General features: G+C 53.9%; 6 protein-coding genes across 6 annotated transcripts; 3 read left to right on the forward strand and 3 right to left on the reverse strand.

Moving 5' to 3' along the window:
- Positions 1-285: 285 nt before the first annotated feature.
- Positions 286-2,287, forward strand: PG985_010191 (uncharacterized protein; the record flags this gene model as incomplete). The annotated part of the gene is made up of 3 exons (XM_066829959.1): positions 286-717; positions 768-1,205; positions 1,259-2,287. 3 exons carry the CDS (start codon positions 286-288, stop codon positions 2,285-2,287), a joined length of 1,899 nt encoding a protein of 632 aa, XP_066682349.1.
- A 591-nt stretch (positions 2,288-2,878) lies between these two features.
- Positions 2,879-6,391, reverse strand: PG985_010192 (uncharacterized protein; the record flags this gene model as incomplete). Its single annotated transcript, XM_066829960.1, has 1 exon — positions 2,879-6,391. One exon carries the CDS (start codon positions 6,389-6,391, stop codon positions 2,879-2,881), a length of 3,513 nt encoding a protein of 1,170 aa, XP_066682350.1.
- A 1,275-nt stretch (positions 6,392-7,666) lies between these two features.
- Positions 7,667-10,092, forward strand: PG985_010193 (exocyst complex component; the record flags this gene model as incomplete). The annotated part of the gene is made up of 2 exons (XM_066829961.1): positions 7,667-9,915; positions 9,987-10,092. 2 exons carry the CDS (start codon positions 7,667-7,669, stop codon positions 10,090-10,092), a joined length of 2,355 nt encoding a protein of 784 aa, XP_066682351.1.
- A 586-nt stretch (positions 10,093-10,678) lies between these two features.
- On the reverse strand, positions 10,679-11,754 carry PG985_010194 (histone-fold-containing protein; the record flags this gene model as incomplete). Its single annotated transcript, XM_066829962.1, has 4 exons — positions 10,679-10,681; positions 10,765-11,454; positions 11,531-11,544; positions 11,643-11,754. The coding sequence occupies 4 exons, from the start codon at positions 11,752-11,754 to the stop codon at positions 10,679-10,681; spliced, it is 819 nt and encodes a 272-aa protein (XP_066682352.1).
- A 2,547-nt stretch (positions 11,755-14,301) lies between these two features.
- Positions 14,302-15,215, forward strand: PG985_010195 (uncharacterized protein; the record flags this gene model as incomplete). The annotated part of the gene is made up of 3 exons (XM_066829963.1): positions 14,302-14,565; positions 14,786-14,907; positions 14,963-15,215. The coding sequence occupies 3 exons, from the start codon at positions 14,302-14,304 to the stop codon at positions 15,213-15,215; spliced, it is 639 nt and encodes a 212-aa protein (XP_066682353.1).
- Positions 15,216-15,687: 472 nt separating this feature from the next.
- PG985_010196 (alcohol dehydrogenase) lies at positions 15,688-16,924 on the reverse strand (the record flags this gene model as incomplete). The annotated part of the gene is made up of 2 exons (XM_066829964.1): positions 15,688-16,605; positions 16,751-16,924. The coding sequence occupies 2 exons, from the start codon at positions 16,922-16,924 to the stop codon at positions 15,688-15,690; spliced, it is 1,092 nt and encodes a 363-aa protein (XP_066682354.1).
- Between the last annotated feature and the right edge of the window lie 1,506 nt (positions 16,925-18,430).

Raw genomic sequence — 18,430 nt, forward strand, 5'->3', positions numbered from 1 at the left:
TCAGTGTGGTTTCGACGACGAGCTCAGTGTGGTTTCGACGACAAGGATCTACATTCACTCTTTTACAAGGTAAAATCGGTCGAGTTCCAACTTGGGTACTCTATAAGTTCGCACTGAGGCACACCAGGTCCTCGAAAGGCATCGTCGAGTTCCATCCTCCTCCAACCCACACAACAACTCCCCCATCACAACTCCCCCATCACAACTCCCCAACCACCCTCCTACCACTCCCCTACCACTCCCCCATCCACACGCGAAACAACATTGCCACTGTCAATTTTGGCCATGCAATCCCCTCGCTCTTCTAGCGGCGCCGCTGACTCGTTCAATGGCACGCCGGATACACGCTTGACTACATTCTCCCCTGATGATGGCGTGTCTCGTTCCGTCCGGGCACCTCACTCGATCGGCCTAGGCCTTCGTGATACCAGAGGTGTCGTCGTTGCCGCTTCGCCCGCTTCACTGGATTCTCGTCGTCGCTACCGCGATCCCTTCGTCAGTAGCTACAGCCTCTCCCCTACAGCCTCTTGTTTTTCACCTCACTCGTCAACTCCGGTTCCGCCCGCCAGTGGACCGCCTACGGTCATTGCGGCCAAGGAGGCCGACGGGTTTGTCCACCAGGGTCTCAGCACTGATGTTGGCCTGTCACGATGCCTCATCATTTACATTCCAGGCAATGCTGTCATCCACAAGGTCGAGGTCGACAACTATCTCTCTGTAAGTTATTTCGGCCGCCGTTGAATTTGTCTCGGGCTAACCCGTGGGAGGTTCTCGCACACCGGGGTTTCAGCCTGTCAGGCACGAACCAGATTGAGCTTCGCGGCAATGTGGTCTACGCCCGCTTCAGCAACATTCGGGATGCCTGCATCTTTCACCAAAACGCCCAACTTGGTGGAAAAGGCTGGACTGCCCTCTACATCAACCCACGCGAGTTCTCACAGGCGATCACTCCTGCAGGTGGTATCGTCACAGCGCACGAAGGTCAAGTTGCCCTTGCAGTCTTCGCTCCTCCTTCTCTTGCTGGAACCAATCCTCTGCAGCTGTACGATATGCTGCAGCAGAAGCTACAGAATGAAGGTGATCTTTTTGCATTCAAGCTGCAAGCCACAGGTGTCGAGGGTAGCGTCTTCAATGCTATTGTTGAATACTGTGAGAACGACGTTTCTCTGCAGGCAGTCTCAAAGCTTCACTTGCATAACACAGAGGTATGTGTGGGGATCCTATATAAATACGAACAATTTACTGACACAAACCACAGCAAGGGTTCCAGATTTGCATGACCCTTCATCGACCTGACATCCCGGCCACCGTTCCTACCCTTCGCCCTAGCAGCACATCGGATCTGGCCAACGATCTACAGCGTTTGTCAATCTCACGCCCTCAAGTCCAAGCTCCGCTGGGTATGGTTCCAATGATGTATCCCGCACCCTATCTGCTCGACCAGTACCAACAAGTTTGGGCATCGCCCCGTCCTATCGGATATCCCAGAATCATGGATTCATACGCCGGCTTCCCTCAGTATCCTCGGGTCTCGGACGGCTTCAACAGAAACGGAGAGGCTTTCCCCAGAAGCATTGACGGCCGCCGACAGCACGCAATCCGAATCCAACGGGCTCCCTACCATCACGGCAACACCAGTAGCCAGCATAACCACGTCGACATTTCTCGCATCCGTGAAGGCATCGACGTGCGTACTACGATCATGCTCCGCAACATCCCCAACAAGGTTGACCAGGCTATGTTAAAGGGCATCGTCGATGAGTCGAGCTGGGGCAAGTATGACTTCATGTACCTTCGTATCGATTTCGCCAACGATTGCAACGTGGGCTATGCTTTCATCAACTTCGTCGACCCGCTGGACATCATCGACTTTGTCCGAGCACGTGGTAACCAGCGATGGAACTGCTTCAAGAGTGACAAGGTTGCCGAGATCTCTTATGCCACAATCCAGGGAAAGGACTGCTTGGTCCAGAAGTTCCGCAACAGCTCAGTCATGCTCGAGGCAGCCCATTACCGACCTAAGCTGTATTACACCGTCAATGGTCCCGCACCCGCTCAAGCTGGCGAGGAAGAGCCGTTCCCTTCTCCGGACAACCACTCGAAGATGAAGCGTAGCTGTGAGAATGCTGAGCATGTTGGACTCTTCACCCCTAACGCTGGCCAACACTACCGCGACGAGCAGCGACGTCGTCGTTCTCAATATGATCGCGGCACCCGCCTGGCCGCTCTGGAGGAGTTCGACTACGACACGTCGTACTCTCCTTACTCTCAGTTCTCTCCGCAGTAAGATCTTGGGATTTTGCACGCCTACTACAGTCTTCACGCCCCGTCTCCCGGTACTTCGACTACTCCGTTCATCGGCAACCGCATGTATTATCAGGCCATTTCCGGCCATCTCCGATCTGATCAGCTAACGTCAGACTACGGAATAATCACCGATTTCGGCCCCGTTCCGAGATCTTTGCGATGATCTTCTTTCCTTTCTGCCTCGATTTCCTTGCACTCTTTGCGTCGGCTCACCTACTAATAGGCCTATTCATTGGGCAGCCACGGTCATCCGCCTCTGCTCTTACTTCTCGACAGTTGTCTCAACTCATCATTGGGAATCATTGGGCGCCGCTTGATTCTCGGGTCGATTTGGCATTGCACTTGGTGTGACACCCACGGCGACAGGTACTTAGATAGTCTTGAACGCATTCGTTGTTTTCCCTAAACTTTTCCATGCAATCCGTGACTGTCCAGGATGCTAACTGTAGACGAAACGAATCACTCGAAATCAAACAGAGTCTTATTTGAAGAAACAAAGTGGTATCTCATTGCTCGTAATTCATTACACTGGCTCAAATACATCACAAGACTAGCAAAATGCAACCTGCTGCTATTCTTGATCAAAGGCAAGATCTACACTACTGGAATCCATATCCGAGTCCGGATCAGGATCGGGGTCCTCTGGCAGCGATGGCAGCGGCTTCCTCAATGAACCCGTATGACTTATAGGCGGTCTGGCCGCTCGATGTGATGGTTCCGCCATTGTATTGTTTGATGCAACGCCGTTGTGGCCTCCCTCAATCATCGATTCCATGCCGTTTTGGAGACCTTCCCGAGCAGACACACCGCTGTGTCCTCCATTACTCATCGGCAATGTGTGGTGATCTGAGGGAACACCGTCATTGTGTCTCTCCGAACTACCCTCCTGGTTCTGGTAGGATGCAGTGGTGGGGTTGGTAGTCGATGCCTTTGCTGTCGTAGGGGTGGCAGAAGTAGAAGATGTCAGGGGCGCCGTAGTGGCGGCGTCGTCTTCGTTGGCGAGGGAGGAAGAAGATGACGAGGGGCGGTGAAGGTGGTGGTGGGAAGAAGCGCTGTTTCTGCGTGACTGTGAATGAGAGGGACAGAAATAGTCTCTGTCTCTGTCTGCGTCTCTTTCTCCATTCCTCTCCGGCTCTAGGTTTTGGTCATGGGTAGGGTGGCGGTCTCGGGGCATGTTGGGCTCGGAATCGTAGCCCATGTCTTGCTCTTCTCCGTTGTCTTGGAGGCTGGCCGGGGTGGGCGGCTGGTAGTACTCGGGCCCCACGGAATCGGAGACGGCCCTCTTGTTAGGAGGTCTTCTGTCGTCTTCGGTACGATTATTGTTGGAGGCAGGGGTGATCATGGTGACGGCTCGGATGGGGTGGAGGCGTTCCTGAGTAATGTGCGGCTCGGACATGGCGCGACGCGTATCCGGCTCAGGGGTAGGCGTGCGCTCCTCGATGCTCTGCCGCATACTGTCGTTGCTGCGATGATCATCGTCCACGCCGTCGGCGGGCAGAGAGGGCAGAGGTTTATGTTGCCGGTGTTGAGGAGGGGTATTATTCATATCCGAGTCCTCGATAGAATGGCGCAACCCCGTGGGAGGACTGCGCTCTTGATGCCTCCCCCCTCCGCCTCCCCGCCCGATGCCGGCTTTGGGCGTGCTGGGATACATGGGACTGCCCATGCGGCTGTTGGGCCCGCCGCCTCCGCCCGCGAGGAACTGGCTCGGGTAGTAGAGCTCGACGCCGCCGTTGGCGAGGCGGCCGGAGAAGATGACGAGGAAGAGGCAGCCGAGCAAGAGGACGGACTGGACGATGGCCATGCGCTTCTGGAAGACGACTTCGTCGGCGAGGGCGCCGAGGCGACTACTCACGGCCAGGAGCTCGCGCTCCGACTGGTCGCGCTGCGTCTCGAGGGCGATGACGGTGCTCTGCCAGATCTGGTCGTACTGGACGCGCAGGTCGCGCAGCTCCGAGAGGACCGTCTTGTTGAGGGTGTCCAGAAACAGGTCAACCTTGGCGACCTGGCGCCGCTCCAGCTTGGACAGGGCCTGCTGCAGGAACTGCGACTGCGACTCGATGTACTGCAGGGACAGGGTCGTGTTGGACTCGAGCGTCTGCAGGCGCTTCGTTAAATGCTTAAAGAAAGAGTCCTGCACTGTCGGGCCCGAGGCCGGCGCGGAGCTGGTCGGCGTGGTGGTCCGGTTGCGCGACGGGGCGGAAGAACCGCCTGCGGAGGCCTTCGAATTCTGAGTGGCCTTAGGCGATGGCGGCTTGACAGAACTGGAGACGGCAGCTTTGCTCTTAGCTGCTGCCACACTCGACTGTCTAACGGAAGCAGGTACTGTATGTTTGGTTGATGGAATAGGGGGGCCAGAAGACTGTGTTGATTCGACTGGGTGTGCCGAGGTCTTGGGGGTTGCTGGGCCTTCAGTGGAGTTGACCGCCGCAGAGCTTGCAGACGTCGGTGCTGTTGTGGACGTCGTCTTTGCAGAGCCAGTGGGCTCCGTTGTTGGGCTATGGGACGACGGTCGAGCCGTCTCAGCTTGAGCCTTATTCGAATCCGTGGTCTTATCTCTTGGCTCGACCTTGGGAAGGGACTCGGGTGGTGGCATGTGGTCTTCTTCAGCTGTAGAAGAAGAAGCATTTGATGTCGGCTCCGAAATCTTGCAGGTAGTGCGTTTCTGAAGTTCGTGCTCAAGATATGAACCGTCCCAGAAGGGCAATACGAGGCTCTGCTCCACGACATCCTCTACGTGAATCGGCTCATCTACTTCAACAATTACTTGAGGCTCTTCTGCTGGAGGTGCCTCTGCTGCTACCTCTGCCTCCGGGACTGGCTCAGGGGCTGCCTTGCTAGGTTCCTCCTCTTCAAAATCTGCAGGATCTGCCTCTTTCCAGGAGTCCAGCATTCGTGTCCCATGCACTCGGAGAAGAGATAGCGGACAATAGAATTCGTTGCCATAGTGGCTCAAAATTTCGATGCGCAGGTACCTTGCCCAGATCTGGGGGTTTTGAATGAGAAAGGGTTGTATATCTCTCGAGTTGCGCGCTTGGAAGTCGCCCAAGACCTTCCATTTATCCGACTTTATAGGATAACGGTCGCTAACACTGACGCGGAACATTCTGATCATGCTCGAGAAGAATTCGTAGTTGGCCAAGACAACGGTATCCACGAGAATATCCTCGCTGAGCTCGACAATGAAGAACTTGTTCGCAGTGGCGCATTCGAGCAGCATGTACGAGTCCTTGTTCTCGACCAAGATGGCTTTGGAGTTCTTAGCTCCCTTGCTCGTCTTGATCACCGTCGCTCCGGCGTCGAACGAGGAATAGGAGTACCTCTCCTTGCACGTCTTGCCCGCGTCCTTGCTCCTGTAGACGTGGGCCAGCCCCTCGTCGTAGGTTATCTTCTCGACCGCGTCCTCCTTCTCTTTCTTCTGTTTGGGGACGGGCTTCCCCGACGAGGTGATCTCGGAGATCTTATCGGAATAGGCGTCGAAGTCCAAGGAGATCTCGCCCTCCTCGCCGATCGAGCTGAGGTCGCCCCCGGGGTAATCTCCGCGGCCGTCGTGCGGTTTCCGGGTACGGGCTTCCATGGGCTCCTGGCCGGCCTTCTTCAACATCATCTCTTTCCATTCTTCAAAGGACATGAAAGCCCCCGTGCTCAAGTCGTTGCCGTCGCTGTCCAGCTCGTGCTCCTCCTCGACTTTCGGCGGCCCGGCATCGCTGGGGGAAGCCGCTGGCGTTTGCGCAGCAGCAGGAGCGCCGCTTTCGGCAGATGGGACCGGGGTCGAGGAGTGCGTCGTGGTAAGGCATTGCTGGGGCAATGTGTGGGTGATGTAGTTGACCGTCCTCGACTCGCAGGTCGACTGGGCTGTAGTGCTGGGCGGCAGCGATCGGGTGGCATCGGTGGCGGTTATCGTCGTGGAGCTGGAGCTGGTGCTGCTACTACTGCTGCTGCTGGTGCTGCTGGTGCTGCTGGTGCTCGTATTCTCGTCGGCTTGCTGGGCCTGCACCTGCACCCCGGTCACTAGCAAGAAGAGAGGGACCCAAATCGGTAGCAATGACCAGACTGAACGCCTGTCCCTATGACGCCACATCATCGTCGCAGTAAATGCATACTCGACCAGAAACTATGTAGGAAAATCAGGTAAAGTCCATGTGGAAGAGAAAAGGTATTGCTATTAGGTTTGCCCGGAGGAAAATGAAACAGGTGGTATTAAGTCCTTCTGGGATTATCTGTTCATTTGTCTCCCGGGACGGGCGTAGTGGTCGTCAGCCAATCTCGAATTTCCTACAAGGTTGGCCGGCTGGTCTCTTTCGCAAGAAGCAAGGACAGGAAGTGTTCTGTTCAGGTCCAGCCACCCTGACGTAGAACCGTTGCACTCAACACTTGGGTTTAGCATGCGTGGATAAGCAATTAGCATGCGTAAGCGCTGAACTGCATGCAGGATTGCGGCCTGTGCTACCCTTGGAGGCCCCGTCGGTTTGGTGCATATGGCCAACTTAATGTCATCGACTGTGCTCACCAAGAGTCACTTTCTTACTTACGTACATACTACCTATACATCTGGTATGATTTATTATTTGCGCCTATTGAAATTTCTATTGAGATGTAAGAACATACTCACTTTGAGCCGTTGTTAACAGCCGGTATATCTATGGTATGGCCTTCTTACTACGCATCTAACATTCCAAAACTTTGCGAGGCCGGCATCTTTGCCCTTGATATTTGATACTACTGGGTCCTGGTCCCTTATCTTTTACAGGTCAGGGGGTAGCGAATGTCCGGGTGATGAAGGGGAGAATGATAATATCAGCATTCTGCCCCTTTAATGCGTAATAACTCTACCAATGCTTGATTGGGTACTGTTAGGCATATCTAATTTACATACTATACTATCGTCAAACATATTTCCCATCGGAGCTGAGCAGACTTTGGGAGCTATGTTAGTACAGGTAAAACATTCAACATAAGCGTTTTAGGTGGTTTAGGGGGGTCAAATGTGTGGGGGGTAACAGTAAAACTAGCGCGGCGCGCCTACAGCTTACAGGGATCACTCCGCTGTGACTGCAGCACTGATCCCCCCATTGAGTCCCACGTCGCAACTTGAAGCTTGAACACTCCGTCCAAGCAGCTATCGTAATCCCCAAACAACAAAGCCGTCAGCCTCGCAGGCAGCAACTTTGACGCTTTTCGTATATCTAGACCCGGAATCGACTGGAACTCGACTGTCATGGTTTCGAAGCCACATCCAAATATTTAGAGTCGTCTCAGCTTAATCCTCCACTGGTTGACTCCCGACTTGCGCCGCCTGCCCAACTGCTGCTACTTCGTTCGCACGACTACGAACGGCCGAGGTGCATCGCGACTTATAATGGCTCCCCGACGAGTCCAGACCTACGATGACTATGGCACTGCTGTACAGCAGATCATTGTTTCGACAACGGATACTGATTTCCTGGATCAATTGATTCCCGTGCTGAAGGATGCTTCCTACACCAACCGATCGAACCTCTTGACCCAAAACCTGCAGCAGTATGCCGAGGCCCGCGAATCCGACATTGAGCGCATCGGCTTGACGAAACACGAAGAGTTCTTGAGTTCGGTAAACCAGCTACAAGATGTTCGCCAGGGCACTGTCAGCTTGACCACCGAGATCCTCAAGCTCAACCAGTCCATTCAGGAGAGCACGGAGAAGCTGGCCGAGCAGAAGCAGGCCCTGGTCAGCACTCGTGCCGTGCGCGAAAACATCTCCGATGTCTCAGATGCCTTGAAGGAGTCGCTCAAGATATTGCATGCCGTGAACAACGCCCACGAGCTTATTCGCAAGAAGCAGTACTATGCTGCGCTCAAGTCCCTCGAGGATATGCAGAACGAGTTTCTGATCCCCATGATCCAGAACAAGTACGGAACGCAGTACAAATTAGCAGACATGATTCAAAAGTCCATACCGGCCTCGCAAAAGTCGATTTCCGAGGCCGTCATGAACGATCTCAACACCTGGCTGTTCCGCATCCGAGAGACGTCACAGTTCTTGGGCGAAGTTGCCTTCTACCACACTGAAATGCGTCGGTCTCGCCAAAGGGATAGGATAGAGGCAGACGATTTTCTTAGCCACTTCAAGTTGAACTCGGCAATCGAGCTAGTCTTTGACGAAAGTGAAGAATTCGACGTGTTGGACAATGAAGAATTGCAGGTCGACTTCACGCCCCTATTCGAGGCTCTGCATATTCATGATGCCCTTGGCCAAAACGACAGATTCCGTAATGATTATGCCGCCACGAGGCGGCGGCAAAAGGAACTCCTGATTCCGTCGACGGTCAGCCTCACTAGCGATGACGAGTCCTCTTTGAGCAGTCTTCTGGAAGGTATTGCTGGATTCGCCATCATTGAAAAGGCTACGATGAGGCGCGTGCCTCAGCTACGCACATCCATCGACGTCGAAGAGTTATGGGATTCGATGTGCTCCGCCGCTATATCACTCACCACGAAAGCTCTGGGTGAAGTGAGCAACGCCGAGATTCTGCTCAAAATCAAGGGTGTCATCGCCCTCTTCATTCAGACGATGGCTGGCTGGGGTTACTCCGTCTCAAGGCTGGATGAGTTCCTGGTAGATCTCTTCGATAAGTACGCCGAGCTTCTTAAGCGACGGTTCAGCGATGACTTCCAGGAAATCGTCTCCACCGACGATTACATGCCCATGGCCATCAACTCGGTGGAAGAGTATGAGAAGGTGGTCAACGTCAGTTGGTTCACACAGGATAAGGACATTAGCGAGCTTACCTTCCCTTGCGTCCTTCCTTTCTCTCAGATGTATCCGCTCTGCTGTATCGATATCCGGAACTTCCTGAACCAATTCTACTTCTTCTCCGATGACCACTTTCAGCATCCTACCAAGATCGATGAGACCTTGCGCAAGTCTCTTGATGAGCTCCTTACCGAGAAGGTATGCCAGTCGCTGGTCGAGCGCCTCAGCACCCAGTATCTGGGCCAAATCGTGCAGATCCTTATCAATTTGGAGCATTTTGAGACGGCTTGTCAAGAGCTGGAACAGCTCCTGATCCGCGCCCGGTCATCTGCCTCAGCCGGCGGGCCCCTGAAGCTCGCCGCCACGGAGCAGTTCCGGGACAACAAGAAGACGGCCGAGAAGCGCATCTTCGAGCTCGTCAACTCCAAGATCGACGACCTCGTCGAGACGGCCGAGTATGACTGGACCGGCCTCAACACGCCCACCGAGCCGTCCAACTACATGCAGACCCTGACGCGCTACCTCTCCAACATCATGAACAGCACCCTCCTGGGCCTGCCGCGCGAGATCAAGGAGCTCATCTACTTCGACGCCCTCTCGCACGCCTCGGACAAAATCCTCGCCCTGCCCCTGAGCAACGACGTCAAGAAGATCAACCCCAACGGCGTCGCCGCCCTCGCCCTCGACGTGAGCCACCTGACGGACTTTGTCGACGGCCTCGAGAACGGCTTCATGCTGCGCAGCAACCTCGACGAGCTCGAGCAGACCATCCAGCTGCTGCAGAGCGAGAACACGGACGAGTTCTTCGACATCTCCACGCGCAACAAGAAGTACAGCCGTGTGCACGCCATGAACGGCCCTGTCCTACTGGAAAAGTACGTTGTTGTCCACACACTGACCGTCCCGAGTAACCTTTTTGAGCCAAGACTAATACTATATGCTATAGGCTCACAAACCAGATCACTGGTCCCAGCGCCAGCCAACAGGCTGCCCAAGCCGCCCAGAGATTCGCCAACTTCTCCTCTAATTTGCGGTTTGGAGGTAAATCGTAGAGGCCCGTCATGTTACCGTTACTACGCCCAAGAGAAACCCAGTGCGATTACTACCGTTCATCACATGACACCGAGACGACATAACGAAAAGCGAAGCGAGATGATTTTTCCGTGTCATGACATTCAATTTTTTTATCGTCAGCTCATGCAATAACCCTCGCAATAATATATGAAATCCCAAAACCACAATCATCAGCAAACTGGATATACTTTGTGGGCTATCTACCACCAAAGGAACCAAAACAAAACGTTCCTCAAAAACCCCATTTACGCCATAGCCGGTGAAGCCAAGGGATTTTCGTGAATAAACGAGAGAAGGAATTCAGAGAATAATGATAAACAGATGCAGTCGAACGGGAAAGACTATGTCGTCGCCAATAAAAACAAGTTATTCACTTGTTCCACTCGTTGGTGTCCCCATCGGAGTGGATTGGTTACGTATCTAGTCCCGATCCCCATGGTCGTCACCCTCCTTGGAAGGCAAGACGGTCTGGGCAGTCTGTTCAGAGGACTCAACATGACTAGACTCGGTCGGCGCCGGTTCGGGAGGCGGTATCGTCTCCTCTTCCGTCGAGCTGCTGCGATACTACTATTTAGGGGGGAGGATGGATCAGTATCGAGTTCGCGACGTGCGGCGATGCGGGGTGGATGTGGGAAGCAGGAACGACTTACTTGCTGCGGCTGCATGCTTCCCGCGTAGTACATGTTGTTGGGGTCCATATCGCTATACATAGGTGCCGGTGCTTGGCCGTACTGAGGGGCCTGGCCAGGCTGGACCGGGTTGTACATGTTGGGCGCACGAGAATAATCCTGGTCGGATGGCATCTGGTGGCCGCCCATAGCGTAGTTGGCGTCCATGTGGTTCGGCGGCGGCATGTGCTGGCCTCCCATCTGCGATGCGGGTGCTGCGGGCACGCCGCCAGCTGGTTGTTGAGCGGGGTTGGCCCTCTTAGCATGGCTCGCCTCCTCTCGGGGAACAATGTCGATGAGGAAATCAAACATGTCACTCTTGGCAAGAGCGGAAGCAATGTCGGATCGCTGCAGAGTGCGACGCTTGTTCTCTTCGGCGTGAATCCACGCGCGCATGGTCAGCTCTGTGATGAAAATGTCGCAACCCTTGGCGAACAAGATGGGCGCCTCGGCCGAGATCATCTTGACTTCGGGGTCGGCCTTCATGACTTTCTTGATACGGGCAAGCGGCAGCTGGTGTAGCTTGTAGTCGTGGCTGTCGGACTCGAGATGATGGATCGTTTGCTGCCAGTAGGTGGTCAGGATGTCCTTGTACTGGCCGTGCAGACCTTGATGTACGTTCGCCCAAGGACCGGTGTAGAGCTCCGCGGGAGCATAGCCAGAGTTGGCGAGCTACAAATGAGAAGGGCTAATGTAAATAACACTGGGAGATGAGGATTCGAGATTTAGGGCGGGGACTGGGACTTACAGCAGCGCTTGCGCCTATAGAGACATGGTTAGCGACGTCGCACAGAAGGCAGATAATTGCGCAACCACAGATGCTTGCTTGATTGCTCGAGGGATCGGATCTTTTGACTTACCATAGTGGCCGCCATGGGCGGTATCATAGACGGCATTGTTGGTACCCTGAGCATTCCTCGAGGATTGCTGCTGCGGGTGGCTACTCGACGACTGCTGGTTGTGCTGATCCATACTTGCAGACTGCGGGCTCGGCCGTTGCAGCTACTCGGGACGATTGCCTGGTAGATATATTCGACGAATAGAAGCTGTGCGGGAATGCACGATTTGAGTTTCCCGTCTGACAGGCAAACGCGAGTTGGAGGGAAAAGTGTGAGAAGTACTCGGCGCAATCCGATCGCGACGCGCGGGGGGAAGGTTTATCTCTTTCCGCGGCGCCGTCTTACTTTGACTGACACACACGCCCACACTTTCTTTTCTTCCTTTCTTTCCGCGTCCAACAAGTATCACAAAACTGCGCTGTCCGATTCCGCGTCAGTAAAATAAAGTCCCGGCGCTGACGAATTGTGCGAGTGCTTCAAATTATTTCTCGTTGTTATTTGTTTACACTGGTTGAGTCCGCAACCAGTTGTGTGTTGCGCCTGGTGGTTGAGCGAATGATGTAACGAGCTTTGAGAGGCAGGGCAATTGATTGATCGATTGCTCGAAACTGATTGCTTGCTTTGGAGTGGAAAGTAGTGCGAGTGGCGGGTAGGTGGTAAGGCAGGCTAGGCTGGTAGTGGCAGGATGGGATGGGATAGGCGGGATAGGCAGGACAAAGCAGGACGCTCAACTGCGATTGACTTGCCTGATTGGCCGCAAGCTTGCTGTGTGCTTGGCCTTGGAACGGTGTGAACTGGGGTGTCTCACCAAGCTTACTGCGTGGATGACAAAGTGAGGGGCGGTGTGTGGTCACTGATAGGCGAAAAAGCCCCCAAATCCTCGAAGAAATGGCCACTTCCCGATTGCTGGACCGGTTGATGATTCGACGTTGGTTTTCGGTCGTAACCTAAAGGCAAGTGGGGAGCTTTTTTGTGTCGGACGGGGAGAGCACGAATTTCGATTCGCTTGAGCTTGATTTTGGGGGCTTATTCTCGGGTCGATGGTGCGGCAGAGCGCTTGGGGGGTGCTTGCTTTCAGTCGAATCAATCAATCAGCGGTTGGCGTACAAATGTCAGTGAGCAGCAAAAGCTGGGGAAAGGCCGAAGCGAAACGACCAGACAGAACGGCTCATCGACAAGACAGGCCTACTAATGGTCTTAGAGGAAAAGATGCGGGTCAGGCCGCGGTAGTAGCTTTCCATTCTCTCATTGGATTGAAATGGGAATTATAATTGTTTCGATCATTAATGGGTGGATGAGGTTTGGCAGACGACTTACATTGAAGTACTGTGTTCCTTCGTCTTCTTTCTTCCTGTTGGACTATCCCGTCTTCTTCCGCTATGGTGCTATGGTACCCAGTATCGCAAGAGTGGGAAGGCAAGTGGCAAAACTTATGAACAAACCAAAGAGAAGAGAGAAGAAGCGTCGCTCGCGTCCGCCGGGTATTTGAAGAATGGGGTCCCAAAGCACTAATAGCAAGTTGGGCAATGACGTTGGAAAGTCGGGATGGGCCAGCGATGCCGATAGGGCAGGTATCGATTGATGGTTAGATGATCAGAAGATGCCCGGACAACCGGTGTAGGGTTGGGATTGAATAAGAAGTATGTAGAATGCTACAAGATACACGCCAGATACTCTATTCCCTTCGTTTCCCTTCAAAGAAACGGGTTGCCTCCGATACCTGACGAGATAAATCAAGTGTACATCTGAGAAGGAGCAAGACCGAATGCGCTGGCACATTGACGCAACGCGGTTGGGCATCAGCCGGCCGAGATGGACTAGACCAGGGTGTTGGTCTTTCTGCCTGCTGTCCGTCGGACATGTTAGGAACGAGCCAGACGAGGCTTTGGCTAAAGACGAAAATCCCACGATGATCACATAGGTAGTGGTAGAGCACCGCATCGTACGGAATCTCCCACAGCCTGCTCTCAGCCGCTCCCCCAACTGCCCAAATGCCCCCCTCTGCTCTGAGCGGATGGGGATAGGACACAATATACCACAAGAGCAACCAATTAGACGGACCAGAGGTCTATCCGCTTTGCCGGAATAAGTAATGTCCAACCGTCTACCTACTATACCTCACACTTTCACACTATGTAGCTTGAGGCAAGTATTTTGACCGGTCTTCCTTGCTTTTATGCTTGAGTGTGACGGCAAGGAAATGGGGCCTTGACAGATTCCTGCTTAACGTCTTCACATCATGCAATATCGACATCGTATGGCCAGCTCTCTCACTCTGAGAAACCATGTCATATGTACATGGGTTCGTCAAAGTGAGGAGGAGCCTTGACAACTGTACAACACCACCCCCAAGAATCTCGTGTGCTTGGTGGTGTGTAGCTTACCGCCCAATCAATTGCCTGTCGCAATGTGGCATCGAATCGATTCACTTGCTCCGTTTTGTATGTGGCTCGGTGGCTTCTGGCTTGACAGCGCCGCCTGCGTGCCTGGGCCCTGGGGGGCTTGGGTTTGGGCTGGAGGGGCTTGATGGGCTTGGTAAGGCGGGGCCTAACTGATAAAGACCAGGATAGTGCCGATAACCAGCCACACTGCAACAGCTCCACCATAATTTGGTCTTTAGAAACTTTTTCTACCAGACTTTCTCTTCCCACTCCGACTTTGCAATCTTCTTTCTGCGATCATGGCAGAAACGGCTGCCAGCCTCACAGAAGACCAGATCGAGCAGCTTCTGCAAGAAGCAGAGGCCAGGCTGACTGCAAAGGCCAGCGCTCAAAATGCCACCAGCTTAACCAAGCCCGCGAAGCTCGACGTCGCAAAGGCGTCGTCTTCCGCTCAACCGGCCAAGGCTGCGGCGGCAGCAGAGGAAGCTGTCGCCAAGGAGCCCACCCCCTCCAGCGAGCTTGCCTTCAACATCCCGCCGCCGCGGGTGCCCAAGGAGGATAGGGTATGTTGCCGACTTTTCTCATTTATCTCAAAGCACCACCTATTCGCGTGATGATAATTTCCCATTGTATCTTGAGCAGCGTCCCACTCCCGTCATGGGGGTGTTGCTGCACTCGGTGATTCCTAATATCATAGTTACACTGACTGCGAAACACTTGATACATTGTACAAGCCCGAAAACATGGTTGTTGGCACCTGTCACTAACTCGACTTGTCAATAGGCTACCAAGACAGATGCGGGCGCTTCATGGTACAACCTGCCGCGCACCGATCTCACTCCGCAACTGAAGCGCGACTTGCAGCTGCTCAAGATGCGTGATGTCCTGGACTCGAAACGTCACTAGTAAGTCTCTGCAGCTTGATGCCGAAACCACCAACAATCACTGACAATTTCGCAGCAAGAAGGATAACTCCCGTGGCATACCTGAATACTCCCACGTCGGCACTATGATTGAGGGCAGAACCGAGTACTTCACCAACAGAGTGACCAAGAAGGACAAGAAGCGTACACTGCTCGAGTCGGTCATGGACCAGGAGAAGTCTAGCCAACGCTTCAAGAGCAAGTATGGCCAGATCCAAGAGGCGAAGACGTCTGGAAAGAAGGGCCACTACAAGAAGATGATGCAAAAGCGATATGGCTCCAAGAAATGAGCGAGCTGGCGTACCAAGAAATTGGTATCAACCTCAGAGGGCTAGGTCAGAAAAGAAAGGGGTTACAGGAAGAGCATGATTCTTTCGATAGAGGTCACTGCTTTAGTACTGGCCCCATCGGATTCGCTTCCGACATTCTGGTCTCGTCCGCGCCCATCCGGACCTGGAAGGTTCAAGACTCGTGGTGAAGGCCTTGCACCTTTGCAAGAGCAACTGGCACGTCTGCGGTTTGCGAGACTGAGCCCCCTTGCTCAAGCCGAAAGGCTAAAAGACGAAGACTGTAGTAACAAGGCCGTACGAAAAAATACGAGCTGGTTCTACAGCGGGGCTGCCTGCGTTCTCTGTTGCATGGCCTTGGCGCAAATCCACCAATGCATGCAGAGGTGAGGCACAGCATTTCGGATGGACATAGCTTCTCGTGTAGACAGTTGCGTGGCATTCTCTATTTTAATCTTCAATATATGATACCCTACTATGCAATCTTAATCACGACTTTGGAAAAGTGTTGTTGTTTCTCTAATCTCTCGTATGCCTTAATCGCGTCTTCCAACTGGAAGGTGATGTCGTCAACAACTGGCTCGATCTTCTTGTCATGGAAGAACTGGACCATGTCTTTGAACATGTTCCTCGTTCCCAGCAACACACCACGAAGCACACAAATCCGGTAGAGCGCACTCATGACATCAGGCGGGATCTCGTTGACAGTCGAATCGCCAATCATGCCCACGACTGTGATGACTCCGTCCCTGCGGATCGCCTCGAGCGATTGCGGCAGCGTGGGCGCGCCCCCGATATCAACAACGTGGTCCACGCCGCGGCCGCCGGGTGTAAGCTCCTTTGCCTTGGCGCCCCAGTCCGGCTGGGTCTTGTAGTTCAAGACGTGCTGCGCGCCCAGAGACCTTAACCTGTCTGCTTTCGCGTCGGAGCTCGTGGTGGCGATGACGGTGGCGCCGGCGGCCGCGGCGATCTGCAGCGCCGCGATGCTCACGCCGCCCGTGCCCTGCACCAGCACCCAGTCGCCGGCGCGCACCTCGCGGCCGCGCAGGCCCATCAGGGCGTTCCAGGCCGTGAGGCCGGAGCAGGTCAGGGTGGCGGCCGCCTCGTGGGACATGCTCGAAGTGTCGGGCAGCGGGATCAGGGCCGAGTGGTGGAACACGCCCAGCCGGCACAGGGTCCCGGGGCTTTGCTGGCCCAGCCCGGACAGGATGTCGTCGAAGCCCGGGAGGGCGTCGTCGCTGAGGCGCGGCGCCAGGTGCGTCACGACGCGCTGGTCGGGCTGCAGGCCTAGGTTGCTGGGGACTGAGGACCCGACGGCGAGGATCGTGCCGGAGCCGTCGCTGCCGGGGGTTACGTCGGGGGTTGCTGGGAGGGGTATGGCGGAGGATTTGCCCTGGGAGGGAATGTCAACATTTGTTTCTTTGTTTCTTTTTGGGGCATGAGAGAAGCGAGTGGGTATAGTGATGTGTGTAAGTGTGCTTATGTAAGTACGGATGCACGCACTTTACATCATATACCCCTTCCTCTTTGGGACTTACTTTGGTGATGACCAGGTCCCGGTAGTTGAGCGAGGCCGCGTGCATCCGGACGAGAACCTCTTCGGGCCCTAGCTGGGCCGGCGCCGGTGCTGCGGCGTCGAAGTGAAGGGACGAAAGCCCACCCTGCGTCGAGTCGAGGACCCAACGGCCCGAGGTCTCGAAAGAACTTCCCATTCTTCTTCCTTTTGTTCGGCTCCAACTGCTTTACTCCGAGTGGTGATTTATTTTCAGCTCACCGCCCCAGCTGTGTCAATATGATAGATGATAGCGCGGAATGACGGATATATAGTAGCTCGTTTCAAGAGTTCAAAAAGCACCCGTGTCTAAGACGCTATAGCAGAACGTCATGAGATTTCTTTCTTGATGATGCGATGATGCCGTACATACCGGTTATACAAAAGGAAAAACAACACTATCAGATTTTATATATAGAAATCTTCTTCACCTGGCCCCCATCCTACCCGTGCTAGGGACGGACTTACGGTATAAGTCAAAGGGGTCCCCACCGCCAGCGAGCGAAAGCACGGTTATAACGCTCCACCATAGCACGGTAATTGGTAGCAGTACCCAGCAGATCGTGCAAGATTTTTCTGTTGCAGAACACTAGAAGGATAGCCGAAGATGCGAAGAGTGGATAATAGCATCCTGGCTGGCCCGTGCCGGATCGAACCTTGAGGTCTTGCTTTTTGTTCCCGTCCGCCGGTTTGTTGATCCTCAGGTTTGTTCCGGCGGCAAACGTACGCGCATGTTAAAGATGGCTGGCCCGTTGGGTTCAGCCGCAGCCCAGGCCCGGCCTTCCCATTGCTCTTTCTGACGGAAGCAAGAATAAGAAATGCATGTCTTACGGGAACCCAACGTGTATTTGTCAGGCTGGCGCGATGTCGTGTGAACATGGTAGACAGACACGCGCAGCCATTACTAAACCCCCTCGCGCTCTCGATCGGACTTACTGATCCTGGGCTAGATTTGCGGGACCCCCATGATGAGATTCAACCTCCCCATTGTCACTGACCGAATCTATGATGACACGTGCGGATGGTGTGGGAGGCCATCATCCTGGTACTATAGTACCAGCGCCGTGTTCCCAAAGGACGGGTTCCTAAACAGCGGCCTACCCAGTATTACATACCTTGTAGATGATGAATCTGAACTCCATCGTTCGTTGGCCACTAATCGGCGATCTTAAAACACACCATCGCCAATCTGCTACAGTGCTCGACTTTGTAATATATTTCTCACAGGATACATACGGACGTTACGGGGAAGGAAACCCCGTCTGATGTTCTGAATTTCAATGGGGGATGCTCCGTAGTAAGGAGCGTTTTATAGAGAATTGGTTTCTCCCTCATGCCATATGCCAAACGCCATAGGTTTGAGAGGACATACTGATTTATTTGGAGAAGGAAAAATATATCCCGCTTGAGAACGACAAGGTGGCGTGAAACCTCCGGAAAATCCATGTCAGTGATCGTCGTTTATCTGACTCGAGTGTATCCAAAGAGTGGACGTCTCTGTTTCATACCCATTTGACAAGCAGGGGTCGACTTTGGGCCTGTAGCAACAAACACAACGCCGGGTGCCAAGCAGTCTGGCGAGCTGCTTCTAGTCAAGGTCAAAAGACTCCATCGTCAAGGTATCACAAAGACTGCCAAATTCTTTAGAAGCGAAGTAAGTGTAAAG

This window comes from Apiospora marii, assembly GCF_038362585.1.
Source record: "Apiospora marii strain CBS 49790 chromosome Unknown utg000006l_segment0_segment0, whole genome shotgun sequence".
Classification (NCBI taxonomy): Eukaryota; Fungi; Ascomycota; class Sordariomycetes; order Amphisphaeriales; family Apiosporaceae; genus Apiospora; species Apiospora marii.